Here is a 20408-nt window from a genome sequence, read left to right as displayed (position 1 = left end):
TGATATCAACTATTTAGTATCCTTAGGCAAACTCACAAACTGTATGGTATTTAAATGACCAAAATGGGTAGTGGTTCAAATAAATGCAAACACACCACACACACACACACACACACACACACACACCACTCTACAGAGGGACTCACAAAAAACCGCAAGTAGTCATGTGAGAACCTTATAGAACTGTGTTGTCAGCCTGGTCTCATAGACTAGATGTAACATAGTAAACGTAAATCCGAGACACTCAAATGAATATGATATGTTACGTTTGGTATGGCTATGTAAGACAGAAGGTTACTTAAGGCAAAAACGAAGGTAGGGTGATTGGTCGGGGTGGATGGGTGAGCGTATATCGCGAACGTCAAGCAACCCAAAGGTTTTGTGTTCATTTTAGCTAATTAGCTAATTTTGCAACTACTTACTGCTTTTTAGCTACTTTGCAACTACTTAGTATGCTAGCTAACCCTTACCCTAACCTTAACCCTTTAACCTTAACCCCTAATCCTAACCCCTAGCCTAGCTAACGTTAGCCACCTAGCTAACGTTAGCGTTAGCCACCTAGCCACCTAGCTAATGTTAGCGACAACAAATTAGAATTCGTAACGTATCATAGGTTTGGCAAATTCGTAACATATTGGAATTGATAACATATTGTATGAATTGCAATTCGTAACATATCATACGAATTGTAATTCGTAACATATCACACAAAATGGATGATGGACATCCACAAATTAATACATACCATACGAAACGTAACATATAATGCCAATTTACTATGTTCTATGTTATGTCTACCCCTGATTCCAGGTTGGTGTAGTGGTGCTGTTTGATGGTGGGGCTTTTGTAATCTCCCCATTTCTCCCTCCACCAGCCTCCACTGGGCTTTTCAGACACTCAGCTGTTGTTCACTCTTCCTTCTCCCAGGTGGTGATGTGGAAGAGCTGATGTCTACAATGGCTGACCTGGATCTACACCTGGACATACTGATACCCCCGTTTCAACGCTGTCGTGGTTACCTCCCGACACAGCAGCCCAACCCCAGGATCTGACCCATCTCTTCCTCACCTCCCCTGGGCTTCCTCCAGCCAGGCCTCCTAGCTCTACCCTGGGCCCATAATGGGAGGATGCCTCTCCAAAAGCAAACCAGGTGACCACCACCTCCACCACCTCCACCAACCCACTGTTCCCTCTGTCCTACCCCCTGTTCTCCTTCCCTCTGTCCTACCCCCTGTTCTCCTTCCCTCCGTCCTACCCCCTGTACTCCTGCCCTCAGTCCTACCGCCGTTCTCCTTCCCTCCGTCCTACCCCTGTTCTCCTTCCCTCCATTATACCCCATGTTCTCCTTCCCTCCGTCCTACCCCTGTTCTCCTTCCCTCCATTATACCCCATGTTCTCCTTCCCTCCGTCCTACCCCTGTTCTCCTTCTCTCCGTCCTACCTCCTGTGTCTCCTTCCCTCTGTCCTACACCCTTCCAAATCCTGGAATAATTGGCATTTGTTTGCCAGCTATACAGTATATAGGTCATACAAACCCCTCTCCTGACTGCCTTTGTAGCATGGCGATTTGTGGAGGAGGAATTTTAATGCTCTCAATTGCATTGCCTTCAAGAGGATTACATAGTCAAATACGAGTTTCAAATGTATGGCACAATGTATGACCGTTTCAAAGCAAACCTATCACTGTTTCAATGCAGTCAGCTTGTTGAAGGACGCAGGAAGTGCTGTAATCAAACACATTACGTTTTTATATCTTTGCTTGCTCCTAAAGCTTTGACTTTCAATAGTGCTTTAGCTCTTAGGGAGAGCGGTTTAAAAAACCAAAACAAATTAAACATAATTTTCACAAAAACAACCACTGCAATACCACACTATCAGCTATTATGAATAAAGTGGAGGGGATAGGGAGCTTGTGTCCAGACTTTAGAGGGTGCTGTGTTGGAACAGAGGCCCCTCACTGTGAAAAGTCTAATTAGTCAGAGTCTTTAGGAAACAAGTGGGGCCCTGAACGGAACTTTGGACACAGCAGTGATGAGCACCAGTATAGTTAAGAAACTAAACCAGACCAAAACTTTTACACAATGTTAGATAAATACATGTTTTTAACATGTATGTAGAATACAATATCACAACATCATTACTGTGTAATTATTCCTGTAAGTACAGTGTAAAAAGTATTGTAATTTCTTAAACTGTACTTAGGGCTAAGGTAAGGGTTAGGGTTAGGGCTAGGGAAAATCCAGAGAAAAATGAAAACATAAAGAGTTACATTAAGACGATAATAACTATTCAAGTGTATTGCCTGATGTGATACTGCAAATTTCTGAAAAGCGTGGGCTTAGTCAAAACATTGATGCACACCTTGAGTTTCTGCAGTCAGTGAAAAGCAGATTGGTACCTAATTTGACTAATACATTTTACATGATCCTTACAGATGTGTTAGTGGGAGCTGACCCCTCAATTTGATCCAATCAAATATTTTAGCAACATAGAGTCAATTCAACACAGAATAGTTTCTAAGACTAGGAATAATATGATGCCATCAGTGCCCACTCAAAATGACTAAGCGCATGATGCCTCTGAATGGAAAAACAGAAGGGAGAAAAGAAAGGAGAATGAGTGTGTGAGAGAGGGGGATGAAGTGATAACACATGGCAAAGTGAGAGAATGCAGTATAATTTCACCTATGTCGGAGTATCTCTTCCTCCAATGACAAGTATGTTTCTCCTGAGGTGTACATTTTATTCAGTTTTGCTGTCAATAAGTATTATTGCTCTTTGGTGCATTGGATCATCTCAGTGGAGAGAAAGATCCCTTGCTACCCTCCAGTGCCTATGCTACCCTCCAGTCCCTCGACTTCTTGGCTCTGACGGAAAAATGGATTACCACTGAAAACACTGCTACTCCTACTGCTCTCTCCTCGTCTGACCATGTGTTCTCGCATACCCCGAGAGCATCTGGTCAGCGGGGTGGTGGCACAGGAATCCTCATCTCTCCCAAGTGGACATTCTCTCTTTTTCCCCTGACCCATCTGTCTATCTCCTCATTTGAATTCCATGCTGTCACAGTCACTAGCCCATTCAAGCTTAACATCCTTATCATTTATCGCCCTCCAGGTTCCCTTGGAGAGTTCATCAATGAGCTTGATGCCTTGATAAGTTCCTTTCCTGAGGATGGCTCACCCCTCACAGTTCTGGGTGACATTAACCTCCCTACGTCTACCTTTGACTCATTTCTCTCTGCCTCCTTCTTTCCACTCCTCTCCTCTTTTGACCTCACCCTCTCACCATCCCCCCCTACTCACAAGGCAGGCAATACGCTTGACTTCATCTTTACTAGATGCTGTTCTTCTACTAATCTCACTGCAACTCCCCTCCGACCACTACTTTGTATCCTTTTCTCTCTCGCTCTCCTCCAACACTACTCACTCTGCCCCTACTCAGATGGTAATGTGCCGTCGCAACCTTCGCTCTCTCTCTCCCGCTACTCTCTCCTCTTCCATCCTATCATCTCTTCCCTCTGCTCAATCCTTCTCCCTCCAATCTCCTGATTCTGCCTCCTCAACCCTCCTCTCCTCCCTTTCTGCATCCTTTGACTCTCTATGTCCCCTATCCTCCCGGCCAGCTCAGTCCTCCCCTCCTGCTCCGTGGCTTGACGACTCATTGCGAGCTCACAGAACTGGGCTCCGGGCAGCCGAGCGGAAATGGAGGAAAACTAGACTCCCTGCGGACCTGGCATCTTTTCAACCATTTTGAAAAGAAGGTTGACAACATCCGATCCTCGTTTGTTAAGTCAAATGACACTGCTGGTCCTGCTCACACTGCCCTACCCTATGCTTTGACTTCTTTCTCCCCTCTCTCTCCAGATGAAATCTTGCGACTTGTGACGGCCGGCCGCCCAACAACCTGCCCGCTTGACCCTATCCCCTCCTCTCTTCTCCAGACCATCTCCGGTGACCCTCTCCCTTACCTCACCTCGCTCATCAACTCATCCTTGACCGCTGGCTATGTCCCTTCCGTCTTCAAGAGAGCGAGAGTTGCACCCCTTCTCAAAAAACCTACACTCGATCCCTCCGATGTCAACAACTACAGACCAGTATCTTTCTTTTCTCTCCAAAACTCTTGAGCGTGCCGTCTTTAGCCAACTCTCTTGCTATCTCTCTCATAATGACCTTCTTGATCCAAACCAGTCAGGTTTCAAGACTGGTCATTAACTGAGACTGCTCTTCTCTGTGTCACGGAGGCTCTCCGCACTGCTAAAGTTAACTCTCTCTCCTCTGCTCTTGTCCTTCTAGACCTGTCTGCTGCCTTTGATACTGTGAACCATCAGATCCTCCTCTCCACCCTCTCCGAGTTGGGCATCTCCGGCGCGGCTCACTCTTGGATTGCGTCCTACCTGACAGGTCGCTCCTACCAAGTGGCGTGGCGAGAATCTGTCTCCGCACCATGTGCTCTCACCACTGGTGTCCCCCAGGGCTCAGTTCTAGGCCCTCTCCTATTCTCGCTATACACCAAGTCACTTGGCTCTGTCATATCCTCTCATGGCCTCTCCTATCATTGCTACGCAGACGACACACAACTAATCTTCTCCTTTCCCCCTTCAGATAACCAGGTGGCGAATCGCATCTCTGCATGTCTGGCTGACATATCAGTGTGGATGACGGATCACCACCTCAAGCTGAACCTAGGCAAGACAGAGCTGCTCTTCCTCCCGGGGAAGGACTGCCCGTTCCATGATCTCGCCATCACGGTTGACAACTCCGTTGTGTCCTCCTCCCAGAGTGCAAAGAGCCTTGGCGTGACCCTGGACAACACCCTGTCGTTCTCCGCTAACATCAAGGCGGTGACCTGATCCTGTAGGTTCATGCTCTACAACATTCGGAGAGTACGACCCTGCCTTACACAGGAAGCGGCACAGGTCCTAATCCAGGCACTTGTCATCTCCCGTCTGGATTACTGCAACTCGCTGTTGGCTGGGCTCCCTGCCTGTGCCATTAAACCCCTACAACCCCTACAAGAATGCCGCAGCCCGTCTGGTGTTCAACCTTCCCAAGTTCTCTCACGTCACCCCGCTCCTCCGCACACTCCACTGGCTTCCAGTTGAAGCTCGCATCTGCTACAAGACCATGGTGCTTGCCTACGGAGCTGTGAGGGGAACAGCACCTCCGTACCTTCAGGCTCTGATCAGTCCCTACACCCAAACGAGGGCATTGCGTTCATCCACCTCTGGCCTGCTGGCCCCCCTACCTCTGCGGAAGCACAGTTCCCGCTCAGCCCAGTCAAAACTGTTCGCTGCTCTGGCACCCCAATGGTGGAACAAGCTCCCTCACGACGCCAGGACAGCGGAGTCACTCACCACCTTCCGGAGACACTTGAAACCCCACCTCTTTAAGGAATACATGGGATAGGATAAAGTAATTATTCTACCCGCCCCTTATCCCACCCCAAAGAAAGAAAAAAATAACATATTGTAAAGTGGTTATCCCACTGGCTATAAGGTGAATGCACCAATTTGTAAGTCACTCTGGATAAGAGCGTCTGCTAAATGACGTAAATGTAAATGTTAACTACATGACCAAAAGTATGTGGACACCTGCTCGTCGAACATCTCATTCCAAAATCATGGGCATTAATATGGAGTTGGTCCCCCCTTTGCTGCTATAACAGCCTCCACTCTTATGGGAAGGCTTTCCACTAGATGTTGGATCATTGCTGAGGGGACTTGCTTCCATTCAGCCACAAGAGCATTAGTGAGGTCGTGCACTGATGTTGGGCGATTAGGCCTGGCTCGTAGTCAGCGTTCCAATTCATCCCAAAGGTGTTCAATGGAGTTGAGGTCAGGGCCCTGTGCAGGCCAGTCAAGTTCTTCCACACCGATCTCGACAAACCATTTCTGTACGGACCTCGCTTTGTGCATGGGGGCATTGTCATGCTGAAACAGGAAAGGGCCTTCCCTAAACTATTGCCACAAAGTTGGAAGCACAGAATTGTCTAGAATGTCATTGTATGCTGTAGCGTTAAGATTTCCCTTCACTGGAACTAAGGGGTCTAGCCAGAATCATGAAAAACAGCCCTCAGACCATTATTCCTCCTCCACCAAACTTTACAGTTGGCACTATGCATTGGTGCATTCCAGCTGGTGAAGCGTGATTCATCACTCCAGAGAACGCATTTCCACCGCTCCAGAGTTCAATGGCGGCAAGCTTTACACCACTCCAGCCGACACTTGGCATTGTGCATGGTGATCTTAGGCTTGGGTGTAGCTGCTCGGCCATGGAAACCCATTTCATGATGCTCCCGACAAACAGTTATTGTGCTGACTTTGCTTCCAGAGGCAGTTTGGAACTCGGTAGTGAGTCTTGCAACTGAGGGCAGGCGATTTTTACACTCTACGTGCTTCAGCACTCTGAGGTCCCATTATGTGAGCTTGTGTGACCTACCACTTCGTGGCTGAGCTGTTGTTGCTCCTAGATGTTTCCACTTCACAATAACAGCACTTACAGTTGACCGGGGCAGCTCTAGCAGGGCAGATATTTGACGAACTGACTTGTTTGAAATGTGGCATCCTATAGTCCCCTGTGGCTCAGTTGGTAGAGCATGGCGCTTGCAACGCCAGGGTTGTGGGTTTGTTTCCCATGGGGGGCCAGCATGATAATGTATGCACTCACTAACTGTAAGTCGCTCTGGATAAGAGCGTCTGCTAAATGACTAAAATGTAAATGTTAACTAGGCAGGGATAATCCAAAAACAAAGCAGCTTGCATTGCTAGAAGAAATGATGCTATATAGAACCACAAATCAGCCTTGTTTTTTAGCAGTGTGTATGAATGTAAAATTACACTTTGTAAAATTACAGTACAAAAGTAAGACCAGCAACACATTGTGGATAAATAGCCTCAGTTAAAGGTAATAGGTTTTAGGACAGAGTCATCACACATAGTTTGCAAGTCATTGACAAATAAACCCCTGTCCAGGAGAAGGAGAGTTAAACCTAAATAAACACTTTATGCTATTTTAATGATGATAAAAAATTGCTCATGTACATGAATGGGCTGTGCTGCTTACTTTAGTTATTTAATTAATTAATTGATGTTCAATGATCATGTTACTCTTCATTTTATATAAAGTGAGCTCCAAAAGTATTGGGACAGTGACCATTTTTGTTTTGGCTCTGTACTCTAGCACTTTGGATTTGAAATGATGCAACGGCTAGGAGGTTAAAGTGCAGACTATCAGCTAAGGTTTTTCATCCATATTGGGTGAACCGTTTAGAAATTACAGCACTTTTTGTACATAGTCGACCCATTTTAGGGGACCAAAAGTATTGGGCTAAATTCACTCATGTGTAGTATTTGATTCCCTAAAATGGGGAGACTATGTACAAAAAGTGCTGTAATTTAGAAACGGTTCACCCAATATGGATGAAAATACCCTCAAACAGTCTGCATTTTTGCCTCATAGTCATTGTATCATTTAAAATCCAAAGTGCTGGAGTTCAGAGCCAAAACAACAACACATTTGTCACTGTCCCAATACTTTTGGAGCTCACTGTACATCAACCTCTCATCAAATACATGTAGCAATTACTTAAGATTTCAGATACAGTACATCTGATGTTTAGGATAGATTCTGACTTCAGCATGGTGCATATGGTTGAGTAGGCTATCAACTTATGGATTCAGAATTGCCCCGATCAGCAGATGTGATTTTATGATGTGAGAATCTAAAGAAAGATAATTTAAAAAATATAAAATATCCCTATAGCAAATCAAACACACAATGTGAATTCGCTTACATAAGATCCTAGTTGAAGATCTCTCCTTTGAAAAAAAAAAAAGATCCCATATGAGTGTGGGGATGGATGCCTCTCCCGTTTCCTCTCCTGTGATTGCAGTCACTCTCATGATTTTCCATTGATTTTAATTAAGACTTGCTCAGCAGGTCAGAATTCCAGGCAGATTATCGTGTAGGAACCGGATCGTCAGCAAAATATTTTTACAGCCAAAGAGATAAAGCTGGCTGCAGTGAAAACGGGTTGCACAACCACTTGTTCAAATGCAGAAATACAAACACCAGAGGCAACTTATCAGATGTCATCAAATGCCTCAGGGCGCCTCACAACAAATAAACCCACACATCCCCTTAGGCCTATCCTTATGTATATGTGTTATTTCTGCAAATATCTAATGCATGGTGTAGTGATCCTAAATATATGCTATAAAGCTCTCAAGGTTGTCACAGCAAATTTGCACCACATTTTTAAAAATCTTCTTAAGTATTTTCATGGTTACGTCAGTTTCATTCGATACAAAACCCTTCTCCATGGGGAGTCTGACGCTGAGTGCTGCAATCAAAGGAGAAATGAACATGAATATCAGTGGCTGCTGGTGACTTAAAAAGTTGAGGAGGATGATGGGTGAAAGTTGTGAACTAAAAACAAGTGAATACATTATTTATTTTTTAAGTGACTGGGCAAACATCAGCCTGAAAAGGGTGTTGTTTTGCTAATGGTCTGTGGTCTGTGTCCTGCAGTTTTCTAGTGGTCTGTGGTATGTGTCCTGCAGTTTTCTAATGGTCTGTGGTCTGTGTCCTGCAGTTTTCTAGTGGTCTGTGGTCTGTGTCCTGCAGTTTTCTAATGGTCTGTAGTCTGGGTCCTGCAGTTGAGGTGAAAGTGGAGCTAACCCTCCTGGACAAAGAAAAGGAAGCAGATGTGAAGTCCCCCAACGGAAAGGCAAGCCCCTTTTCTGACTGCAGACCCAACGGAGCGCTGGAACATTTCTCCGATGAGGACTCCGCTGCTGCCGCCCTCAGGCTCTACAAACCCAGCGACTACCTGGAGGCCTCCGTGTGTCATGTCAAGGATCTGGAAAATGGACAGTAAGGCCAAACAAAAGACAATGTATACTGTACCAGGTTAATCACCTGGAATTTGTATGGCTGGCCTCACAATTATTGTCCCTTCCTGTGTGTGTGTGTGCGTGTGTGTGTGTGTGTGTGTGTGCGTCTGTGTGTGTGCTCTTATCCCTGCATAGGATGCGTGAGGTTGATTTGGGAAGTGGCAGAGTGCTGCTCATCAAAGAACATGGAGAGTTTTCTGCAATCGGGCACAAGTGCCCACATTATGGGGCACCACTGGTCAAAGGTGAGTCCCGTTCTGCATCGTTTGCTTTTTTGGTGGAATATTGGTATGGAAATTCATATTTTTGCTGTCTTCTGTTATAATCAAGCTCTGAGATGGACAGGTGTATGATACAGTGGGATGTATATCTTTGTGTGTTGCAGGTGTCTTATCCAAAGGGCACGTTCGTTGCCCCTGGCATGGAGCTTGTTTCAACATCGCTACGGGAGACATTGAGGACTTTCCTGGGCTGGACAGCCTGCCCACCTTCCAGGTGACCTTCCTTGTTCGGTTCGCAATGCCATTCATATTCCCTGCCTTCACGTTCTGTCTCTAAGCATAATCAAAACCGTGTACACATTGCTCATGTCTGTTTGCTTCAGGTCCGAGTTGAAAAGGACAAAGTGATAGTTCGCGCTAACAAACAGGTAAAGACACTCTGGGACTATTTAGAACAGATCATTGTGCTAAATCAACTGATCCCCCTTTGTTGACCTGTGACCTGGCAAACATTTCTGTCTTCAGGATCTTCAGTCACAGAAGAGGTCAAAAGCCATGGCCCGATGTTCAGCAGTTAACTCCAGCACTGGCTTCAGCCACGTCCTTATCGTTGGATCAGGTGAGTTGGCCATTGAGCATCTCCTTGCACTCATACACTCAGGGATGGAAATTAAGCTAGCCCGCTAGCCCGTGGTTAGTACTTTTCAGACCGGGCTAGAAGAAATAGTGTTCAACTAGCCCACCGGCAACTGACATTTTGCCTTTTCAAATATCACATGGCACAGATTTTGGACCCGGGCTAGTAAAACATTGCAGTCTACTAGCCTGGCTGACCAGTGCCTAAAATAATACAATTCCATTCCTACACACACCGCTGGTAAAAAGAAGTCTGTTTGTTTATGTTCAAACTGTCGACTAGGACTGGAACTATATGTGTTCGGTTCATTATAGGTCCTGAGTATTCCAAAGAAGAATAGATGATAGCAGCTCCCAATAATTACTGCAACAACAAGGATTTTAGTTCATAGTGTCTTTGTACTACGCGTTTCAACTGTATGCTCTTTGTTTTAACGCACTTCAAATCGTTTTGTTTGTGTTCACACCGCTCTAAGATTGTGTCTGGTATGCCAAATTGAATCCATGCTCCAATTCACTACTATTGTTTCACTCAATAGTTACGGTAAAGGGAGCATGGATTCAGTTTGGGTAGCAAGGATCTAAGATTCTATATAGACGTTAAACGAGTGTCTTGTGTCTCCAGGTCCAGCAGGGCTGGTGTGCGCTGAGACGTTGAGACAGGAAGGCTTCCCCGATCGCATTGTCATGTGCACCATGGACAAACACCCACCCTATGACAGGCCTAAACTGAGTAAGGTTTGTACAGAGATCCAGAGCACACCACAGAGATGGTAAAAGGACTATCCCCATAAGGACTTAGTGACCATGAGGGTTCTTTAAGTTTACTATTCTTCTAGATACAAACATTGTTGACATTGTTGATGGAAGGACTACCAGTTATGCCCTACTGTATTTCATAGCAGATTGAATATTCTTCCCAGACATTTCATGCTCCAAAATACTTACTATTTTGTTATTGCTAGTATTATTAACCCACCTTGAACCCATCTTTAGTCTGTAATCGTGGGATAATATTGGTCCTGGCCAATGTAGAAGTTTGGCCATGATATCTATGAGAAAACGGTTTGCTGACCTTGAGTTTCAAATTGTGATAATGTTAAAAATGAAACCAAAAAATGTATGCTGCATTAGCATCATAAAAGTGGCATTTCTTCACTGAATGTCACCCACAACATTTCAATTTAACAAACGTCACCCCATAAACTCCAGCCTGTGGTATACTGTGCTGTGGTGCGGTGTAACTAACTATCTCCCTCTCAGTCCTTAGAGAGCACAGCAGAGCAGCTCCGGCTACGCTCCATAGACTTCCTCCAAGCCCACGACATCGAGTTGCTCACGGAGAAGGAGGTGAGACCTTAAACACTGATTATATAGGCTAAGTTTGAATCCACAACTGGGCTGTGTTCACTGGGGACTTTTCAAACCAATTGAAACAGCGAGTTGCTACCTGGTTGAATGTCTTCCAAGAAGAAGCAGGTATATCTCACTGGTCATCCCCAAAGCCAACACCTCCTTTGGCCACCATTCCTTACAGTTCTCTGCTGCCAATGACTGGAACGAACTGCAAAAATCTCTGAAGCTGGAGACTCTTATTTCCCTCACTAACTTTAGGCGTCAGTTGTCAGAGCAGCTTACCCATCACTGCACCTGTACACAGCCCATCTGTAATTAGCCCATCCAACTACCTCATCCCCATATTGTTATTTATTTTGCTAATTTGCACCCCAGTATCTCTATTTGCACATCATCTTTTGCACATCTATCATTCCAGTGTTAATACAAAATTGTAACTATTTTGCTCTATGGCCTATTTATTGCCTTACCTCCATAATTTACTACATTCGCACACACTGTATATATATTTTCTGTTGTATTTTTGACTTTATGTTTTGTTTACCCCATATGTAACTCTGTGTTGTTGTTTTTATCGCACTGCTTTGCTTTATCTTGGCCAGGTCGCAGTTGTAAATGAGAACTTGTTCTCAACTGGCTTACCTGGTTAAATAAAGGTTAAATAAATAAAATAAAATAAATAAAAAAGAAGATTTTCGTTTTGTTTCCGTTGCAAATGTCTGCTACGGTGTGCCCTACTGAATACGACACTGGTCTCCGAGCAGCAATGAAGTGGTATAGATTCCCTTGGTGATACCATGGCCCTATGTTCTCTTTCTAACTGGGATGTTTGGATATCATAGGCTGTGGCAGTGGATGTCAAGACGAGGGCTGTGACTTTTCAAGATGGCTCTAGGATGGAATACAGGAAGCTTTTCATTGCCACAGGAAGCAAGTGAGGAGTAACTGTAAATTGTCTTTGGTTGAATGCAATAAAATGGAATTCAATTCTGTTCTAGTTGATATTACCAGTTTTGACATCACTCATTCTTCTATTGACACTGATATACCCGTTTTTTGTCTCTTGTAAGACCCAAGCCGATGAACTACAAAGGCCAGGACGTTAGGAATGTGTTTCACCTCCGAACCCCTGAAGATGCTAACAGCGTAGCCAGGCTGGCCAACAACAAGAATGCTGTGATTGTGGGAACATCATTTGTTGGTGAGAGAGATGACAGACATGCAGTAGATAAAACAGTCACACATTCCTTTTTTAAGGAATGTTGATCTATAAGCCTTAAAGGGTTTATTAAGGCTACATTAAGTTGTAATTTGTTGAATTGTTGTTTCGAACCTTTGTATTGATAGTACTACTGTAATTGTAGCACTTATATCTGTAAATGTGTGCATGTGTAATCATCTGTATTCTCTGCATTAGGTATGGAGGTGGCTGCAGCTCTCACCGACAAGGCCCACTCTGTCTCCATCATTGGGAAAGAAGCAATCCCTTTCCGGAAGGCTCTGGGGGAGAAAGTAGGGAAAGCCATAATGAAGGTAGGGACCCACCCCTGGGAAGTCAGGCTCTGTGTCAGCCCTACTACCTCTAGAACACCTTCATCTGCATTTCTACACAGAGAAACGTATACTTTAAATGTGAATCATGTTCATTAGGCTCGATTTACCAGGCGCCACAAGGGAATATGTAGAGTATATTCTTATCGGTGCTCATGCACTTATTTAGACAATCAGGTAGATATTGGCCACTAGTCCTGTTTTTTCAGGGGAGATTATACTGTGTTTGCATGTGTGTGTGTGTGTGCATGCGTGCATAGGGTCTCAGCATGATAACACTGCATGTTCCCTGCTGATAACATAAGGCAGAGGGAGACTGTTGATACAGTCATACCTTGTAATACATAATGTGTTAACAATCCATTATTAAGAGAGTATTCATAGTAAGCGTTACCTCCTACCCGCCAATTACCCACTGGCATTAGTGATAGGCCTATGTATTTGTTATATTTGTAGCCGAACACAATTTAGGCTGAACTTAACAAAAGCTCAACTCTTTGAGAAGTAGCTTTGACCTTTGAACCTTAACCCAGTGCTATCTCTCTCTCTCTCTCTCTCTCTCTCTCTCTCTCTCTCTCTCTCCCTCTCTCTCTCTCTCTCACTGTGTCTGTCTGCCTGTGTCTGCCTGTCTGTCTGACTGACTTTTCAGCTGTTTGAGACAAACAGGGTGAAGTTCTACATGTTGAACGAGGTATCGGAGATGCTTGGCCATGATGGACAGGTATTCCGAAAGTGAGACAAACAGCATAACATGATGCACAGTTGGCTCTCTCCTTCCTTCTCTCTGCTGGCCAGTCAAGCCCACTTTTAGGCTTTGCCCAGATTCTCTACCATGCACACTTCCATTATGGATTTCACAATGGTGGAAACGCCCTCTGCGAATGATTACACAAATCCATGACGGGAAGTGTGCAACGATACAATTGGGGAGAAGGGTGGAGAATGGGGATGCAGCCATTGAATGGTGATGAACGGGTGTGACTGACCCTGATGTACCACAGTGTGCCAACAAAAAGAAAGGATAAGCAGCCAAGATTACTACCAATTACAGTCTCCATTTTGGAGTGTGGCTCAGTAAAAACAACGTGACAATACTGGTTTTGCAAAACAAATCTGAACTTTGTAGTCAGGAACAGAGGTAGTAGAACTGAGGGTAATCTAGTGGTAAAATGATGTGTGTGTTGCCTCACTGTTTTTGTCAGTGTTGTTTTTATGTTCCACAGTTGAAAGAGGTGGTTCTGAAGAGTGGGAAAGTACTAAGGGCGGACGTGTGTGTCATTGGCACAGGTGAGGAAGCTAGCTCAGAGACACAAACGCTCGTTCAGCAATAGCCTCCACTTTAGCAAATTCTCTCCTTTCAGTGGTGGTGCAGGAGTGTAATGTAGAGTTGATCCAACTCACTCTCAGCCATTGTTACTCTGCTTCCTGGTGGTGAATTAATTGTGGTTTCTATCTATGTGGGACCTCTGCAGGGTCAGGCCCAGCCACTGGCTTCCTGAAACAGAGTGGAGTTCACATGGATTCCAAGGGTTTCGTCCCCGTCAGCAAGGTAGAAACTGCAATTGTGACACACGGCATGGCATGCACAACAATTATAATATCACACAAATACTTTGAATCCACTCATTTCATTTAAAATGCCCTCATTTCATACAAACAATTTATTTCAGTGTTATTTGTAGAGCTAGAGACCTGAGTTTTTCCTGACAGGGAAAATTGCAGTTCTCATCTAATTTGTCAGGTGGATTGTCTACAAGTAAGAGATCCTCCTGATTTCCACATTGCCTCCTGTATTCTTCTGGATAACCCTCTAACCCTCAGACAATGCAGACCAATGTTGATGGTGTCTTTGCCGGAGGAGACATTGTGACGTTTCCTTTTCCGGGGCGCAGCAATAAGAAGGTGAACATCCCACACTGGCAAATGGCCCATGTGCACGGTAAGTGTTAATTGTTAAGTGCTAAGTATTACAGTGTTACGTGTTAAAGTGTGAGTTTTTCCCTAAGGGGTCAAACACTTAGCTGCATATCTGGGGCTGGATTTGCAGTGTATTGGTTTTTATGGAACCATTTCTGTTTGTTTGGGTTTGACAGGGAGAGCGGCAGCACTTGGCATTATGGGAAGACCCACTGAGATCAAAACAGTGCCCTATTTCTGGTCGGCCATGTTTGGGAAAAGCCTACGCTACGCAGGTAAACAAAGCCTCACTCCACAAGTAATATAAGTTAATACCGGTAGGGTCATTTAGCAGATTATATCCGAAGCACATGGCAGAACTGTCATGGACAGTGACACATCTGTTCATTATATGTGGCCTGTGCATGTATCCAAACCTCCACCATGGGTTTGCCAGCACCATGCACAGTCTAGCCCACTGAACCATTGGAAACTTTTTCACATACAAGTTATACAAGTTTTGTTTATGTACTGTATGAATTGTTTGGGAAATTGGGACTGAATAGGTGGCTAAAAGTAATCTTAAAATAGTGAGTTGGTAAGACTACTACCCAAATTGCTCTCCTCCAAATGTCTCTGTTGAGATTGTAGCTTCAGTACTGCCACCTAGCTGTGAAGTCAGATACTGAGGGTTTTCAGTCATCATAGGATTCAGAAGTATGCCATCATAATGGGTGTGGTGGTGTTGTGTGCACTCTTTTTTACAGACCTACTTAAGAAAGTGCTTTTATTCTATTACCAAGGTTACGGGGAGGGCTTTGATGATGTCATCATCCAAGGAGACGTGGACGAGCTGAAGTTTGTGGCATTTTATACTAGGTATGTGTCCAAACACCATCGTGGCTATCTACTGAGATGCGTTCAGCCATCGGTCCATGTTGTTTTGTAAAGTAAATCCTCTGTTTTGTTTTTGTCATGTTTTGTTCTTATATAATCCAGGAGTGTTCATCCTTACAACAGACTAAACTCTAGTAATCCTAGAGTTTTCCCTAAAAGTTTGTTGTCTAAAAGTTGTTTGGTTAATCTCTCCTACCTATAGGAGTGAGGAGGTGGTTGCCGTGGCCAGCATGAACTATGACCCCATTGTATCCCGTGTGGCAGAGGTCTTAGGGTCCGGAAAGACGATTAGAAAGCGAGATGTGGAGTAAGTACATTTCTATGGTCTTCAGTTGGGTCTGGGTGACAATGAGGTTGTTATGTTCTTTAGATTTTCCTAGGTTCACTATGAGCAAACACTGACCTCTATAAATGTTACCACATGATATGTGATAACTGTGATAGATGTTTCCTATGTTAATAAGTAGAAGAGGGTTTACATATTTGCCAGTGGGTGTCTGTCAGTTTGTTTGAAGGAAAGATCCATAAAAAAAACTATATTTGGTATTTGTTTCATTAGTCCACTGTTGATACAGTCCCAAAATGTTTTGCATGTCAACAATCAAGTTTTCAAAATATAGGAATGCAAATTTTTACTTTTTTAGTGGATTTCCCCTTTAAGATGTGTACTGTAATGCTTTACTGTAAACCAGGGGTGTCAAACTCATTCCATGGAGGGCCTAGTCTCTGCAGGTTTTTGGTTTTTCCTTTCAATTAAGCCCTAGACAACCAGGTGAGGGGAGTTCCTTACTAATTAGTGACCTTAATTCATCAATCAAGTACAAGGGAGGAGCGAAAACCCGCAGACACTCTGACCTCCGTGGAATGAGTTTGACATCTGTGCTGTAAACAATGTCTCACTTTCTCTAATGTTGATCCTTCATTTGTAATTGTGCATTCATACAATGAAGGCTGTTAACCCGACAACGCAAGTACGACAACTAAAGATGCATGTCTTTCTTAATCTGTCTCCACTAACAATCCCTTCATGTGCAGACAATTACATTGATAGAATCCACAATATACTGTATCTGCAATATTAAAGCTGATATACCTCCTAAAATATATATTTTTAGGAGGTATATCATATATATATATTTTTAGGAGGTATATCATATATATATATATATACACTACCGTTCAAAAGTTTGGGGTCACTTAGGAATTACCTTGTTTTCGAAAGAAAATCAATTGTTTTGGACAAATAAATTGCTTTTCTTTTGAAAACAAGGACGTTTCTAAGTGACCCCAAACTTTTGAACGGTAGTGTATATATATATATATATATATATATATATATATATATATATATATATATATATATTATATAAATCTAAATAAATAAAAATAAATCTCCTTATGAAATGGCTATGTGTGAAACGCTCTGTCAGAACAGCATGCTTATGCTATAATGACGTAGTTCACTTCCAGTCTTACACTCATGTTTTCTGTTGTTCAGAGCATAGACTACATTATCCACATAATTCTTGTCTAAACTGCATAATATGCACTCTGAGTGATGTTTTTTGTTGTTACGTGCAGGACAGGGGACATGTCTTGGTTGATAGACAAAGGGTCGCAGTGAGCGAGCCTCCACGTCTCAGGCTCTCCGTGCGTCTGGGGTCTGTTGGATTCTAAACTATGGACACTTGTGGTGCTGATGAGATGCTGGGCCATACTGTTGACATACAGCAGAAGACCCGTGTCTGGGACTGTTGCTCCCCTGGAATCGAGACTGAGATGGTTCTACAGTGAACCTCCACGGTGATAGGCTGTACATACAGTATTCTTACCAATAGCGTGAGCCATATATGATGTTAACATGTTCCAATACTGTAATGGCAGATCTGTGTCCTCATGCAACTTCACAGTGAAGCAATCCTGGATGCAGTCTCTGTGCTTCTGCATGATGTATCTACCTGTACACTTTGTTTATAAGGGGCCAGATAGGGGTATTGAATTTTTTTGTACATGCAACTTTGTATATAGCTATGATTCTCAATACACTGTAAACAAAAGGGCTATACAATTTTAAACTGGAGTTTTCTAAGGCTGAGATCAAACTCATTTGGTTAAGTATGCTCATGTTGGCTGAAACAGGCCATGTACAGTATATCTGGTAGTTGAAATAATAGGATTTTTAATAGATTGTTCAGCCCCAACTTGTAGAAGCAAAGACATTGTTACCTGTAAAAGCACATAAAAACAATGTTTAGGTTTGACAGCTTTGCATTGAGCCCTTTAAAGGCACAATGTTTGCCTCAAAGCCATGTGTTACTGCCTGGTCTCATAGACTAGACGTAACATTGTAAATGTAAATCCGGGACAAAAAATTAGTATGGTATGTTACGTTATGTACGTTATGTATAATGTGTTTAGCATTTTAGCAACTTTGCAGCTACTTATTCTTTTTTAGCTACTTTGCAACTACTTAGCATGTTAGCTAGCCCTTTCCCTAACCTTAACCATGTAACCTAACTCCCAACCATAACCTTAATCTTAACCCTAACCTTAACCCTAGCCTAGCTAACGTTAGCCACCTACCTAACATTAGCGTTAGCCAACTAGCCACCTAGCTAATGTTAATCACAACAAATTGCAATTCGTAACATATCATACGTTTTGAAAAATGTGTAACATATTGTACAAATTGCAATTGGTAACACATTGCATGAATTGCAATTCGTAACATATCATACAAATTGTAATTCGACATCTACAAATTAATACATACCATACGAAATGTAACAAATCAAACTAATTGGAGTATCCCGGATTTACATATACTATGCTACGTCTACCCCTGAGTCCAGGTTGATGCAAAGTATCATAATGAGATAAACTACACATAATCCATAGTTGCAGCAATTGAATGTCCCTTTCCCTACCTGACGCATAAATGCACGGACGTGCGCGCGCACACACACACACAAACATGAAATCCTCACAAGATGCTTACAAGTCACTCCTTTAAGGATGACAATGTACCTCTTTTTATTGGTGGGGACCTTTGTTGCCTGGCTCATAGATTGTATAAAAGAGAAATTGAAATGTACTTTAATCTATGTTCATGCTTGCGCAATAGAACAACATGTCTGTGCTTTCTAACAAAAGGAAAATTACTGTTCTTTTAGATTTGGTCATGTCATAGATGCTGAAGGCTATTTTTGGTAGTTGTCACATATGAGTGCTCTTTGTTACTAACTCAGGGAACTGGGGTTCGAGGCCTGGTCACATTGGGTTTGGTTCCGTTGCAAAAATATATGAATTTGTTTATTTTATTTTCTCACCATATATTAGTTCTCTGTATTTGACGAGGTCTTGTTTTCAGAACTTGCTTATAATTTCCTTAGATATGTAGAGGAGAAAGCATTCCCATCTCCATTTTGGCATGTTGAAGATTCCAAAATACTTAAGCCCAGAGGTGAAAGACATTTTAAAAGACATATTCTTCATACAGGGAAGCTTAGAATGGTATCTTTTATAATGGAAACTTTGAAATAAAAGTATTCAAAAAAAATTCTGTACTACTCTCAGCATGTTTTGGAATTAAAGGTACATGTACAGTGGGGTCCATAATTATTTGCACCCTTGATAAAGACGGAGCAAAAAAAAGACTGTATAAAATAAATAATCAATTTATCAGAGAAAGAGATTTTGTATTCATATTTATTTATTTTTTAAGATGGAGGTCAAAATTGTTGGCACCCGTTTTTAATATTCTAGCACCCCCCCCCCCCCCCTTGCGAGGATAATGACACTGAGCCTTTTTCTAAAATGTTTTATGAGATTGGAGAACATGTTTTGGAGGGCGCTTAGACCATTCCACCATACAGAATCTTTCCAGATCCTTGATATCCTTTGTCTGCGCTTATGGACTGTCCTCTTCAATTCAAAACACAGGTTTTCAATGGGGTTCAAGTCCGGACACTGAGATGGCCATTGCAAAATGTTGATTTTGTGGGCAATTAACCATTTATTTATGGATTTAGATTAGTGCTTGTAGTCATTTTCTTGCTGGAAGTTCCACTTGGGGCCAAGTTTCAGCCTCCTGGCAGAAGCAACCAGGTTTTTGGACAAAATGTCCTGGTACTTGGCAGTTCATGATGCCGTTGACTAGAACTGGGAATTGCCAGGGACCTCACGATACGGTATTATCACGATCCTTAGGTGCCAATACCATATGAATTGCGCTTCTCATGATTCTATATGTATTGCGTTTCGATACTCTGATTTTATTGCGATTCGATGTTCCAAACATATTGCTCGCCATATGTCTGCTGAGTTTTGATTAGTCAGAGAAATAAAAGTGCTGAAAACAAATTGTCTCCCTATTTAAAAAGAAGATGGAGAACAAGCTATGAATTAAAAATACTGAAGTTCAACCAACTAGCACAAAAATAATATTGCGATATGAACAAAACAATATGTTACAATATATCGCCAAAAATAATATCCCGATATGTAACTGTATTTTTTCCCCCATCACTACCGTTGACCTTAACAAAGGCCCCAGGACCAGTTGAAGCAAAATAGCCCCATAACATCAAAGATCTACCACCATGTGTTACTGTAGGTATGAGGTACTTTTCTGCATATGCTTCTGTTTTTCAACACCAAACCCACCACTGGTGTGCGTGGCCAAAGAGCTCTATTTTCATTTCATCTGACCATAGCTCCGGTTCCAATCCAAGTTCCAATGCCGTTTATCAAACTCCAGGCGGTGCTATGATCTGATAGAAATACATTAAAACAAGTGGATCTTCCAGCAAGACAATAACCCCAAGTACACATCAAAATCCACAAATAAATGGTTAATTTACCACAAAATCTACATTTTGAATGGCCATCTCAGTCCACGGACTTGAACCCCATTGAAAACCTGTGGTTTGAATTGAAGAGGGCAGTCCATAAGCAC

The 20408-nt window shown here is 42.9% G+C and overlaps 1 protein-coding gene across 1 annotated transcript; it reads left to right on the top strand.

Moving 5' to 3' along the window:
* Nucleotides 1-1119: 1119 nt before the first annotated feature.
* LOC311141501 (apoptosis-inducing factor 3-like) lies at nt 1120-17075 on the top strand (the record flags this gene model as incomplete). Its single annotated transcript, XM_084176843.1, has 19 exons — nt 1120-1150; nt 8658-8874; nt 9030-9139; nt 9280-9389; nt 9499-9543; nt 9641-9734; nt 10377-10489; nt 11015-11101; nt 11950-12041; nt 12178-12308; nt 12525-12640; nt 13308-13379; nt 13882-13945; nt 14131-14207; nt 14480-14597; nt 14752-14850; nt 15358-15433; nt 15654-15758; nt 17033-17075. The coding sequence occupies 19 exons, from the start codon at nt 1120-1122 to the stop codon at nt 17073-17075; spliced, it is 1800 nt and encodes a 599-aa protein (XP_084032969.1).
* Between the last annotated feature and the right edge of the window lie 3333 nt (nt 17076-20408).

The sequence above is a fragment of the Coregonus lavaretus genome (assembly GCF_964263955.1).
Source record: "Coregonus lavaretus genome assembly, chromosome: 14".
Classification (NCBI taxonomy): Eukaryota; Metazoa; Chordata; class Actinopteri; order Salmoniformes; family Salmonidae; genus Coregonus; species Coregonus lavaretus.
Note: the sequence above shows the minus strand (reverse complement) of the source record. Positions and strands in the feature narration are given on the sequence as shown.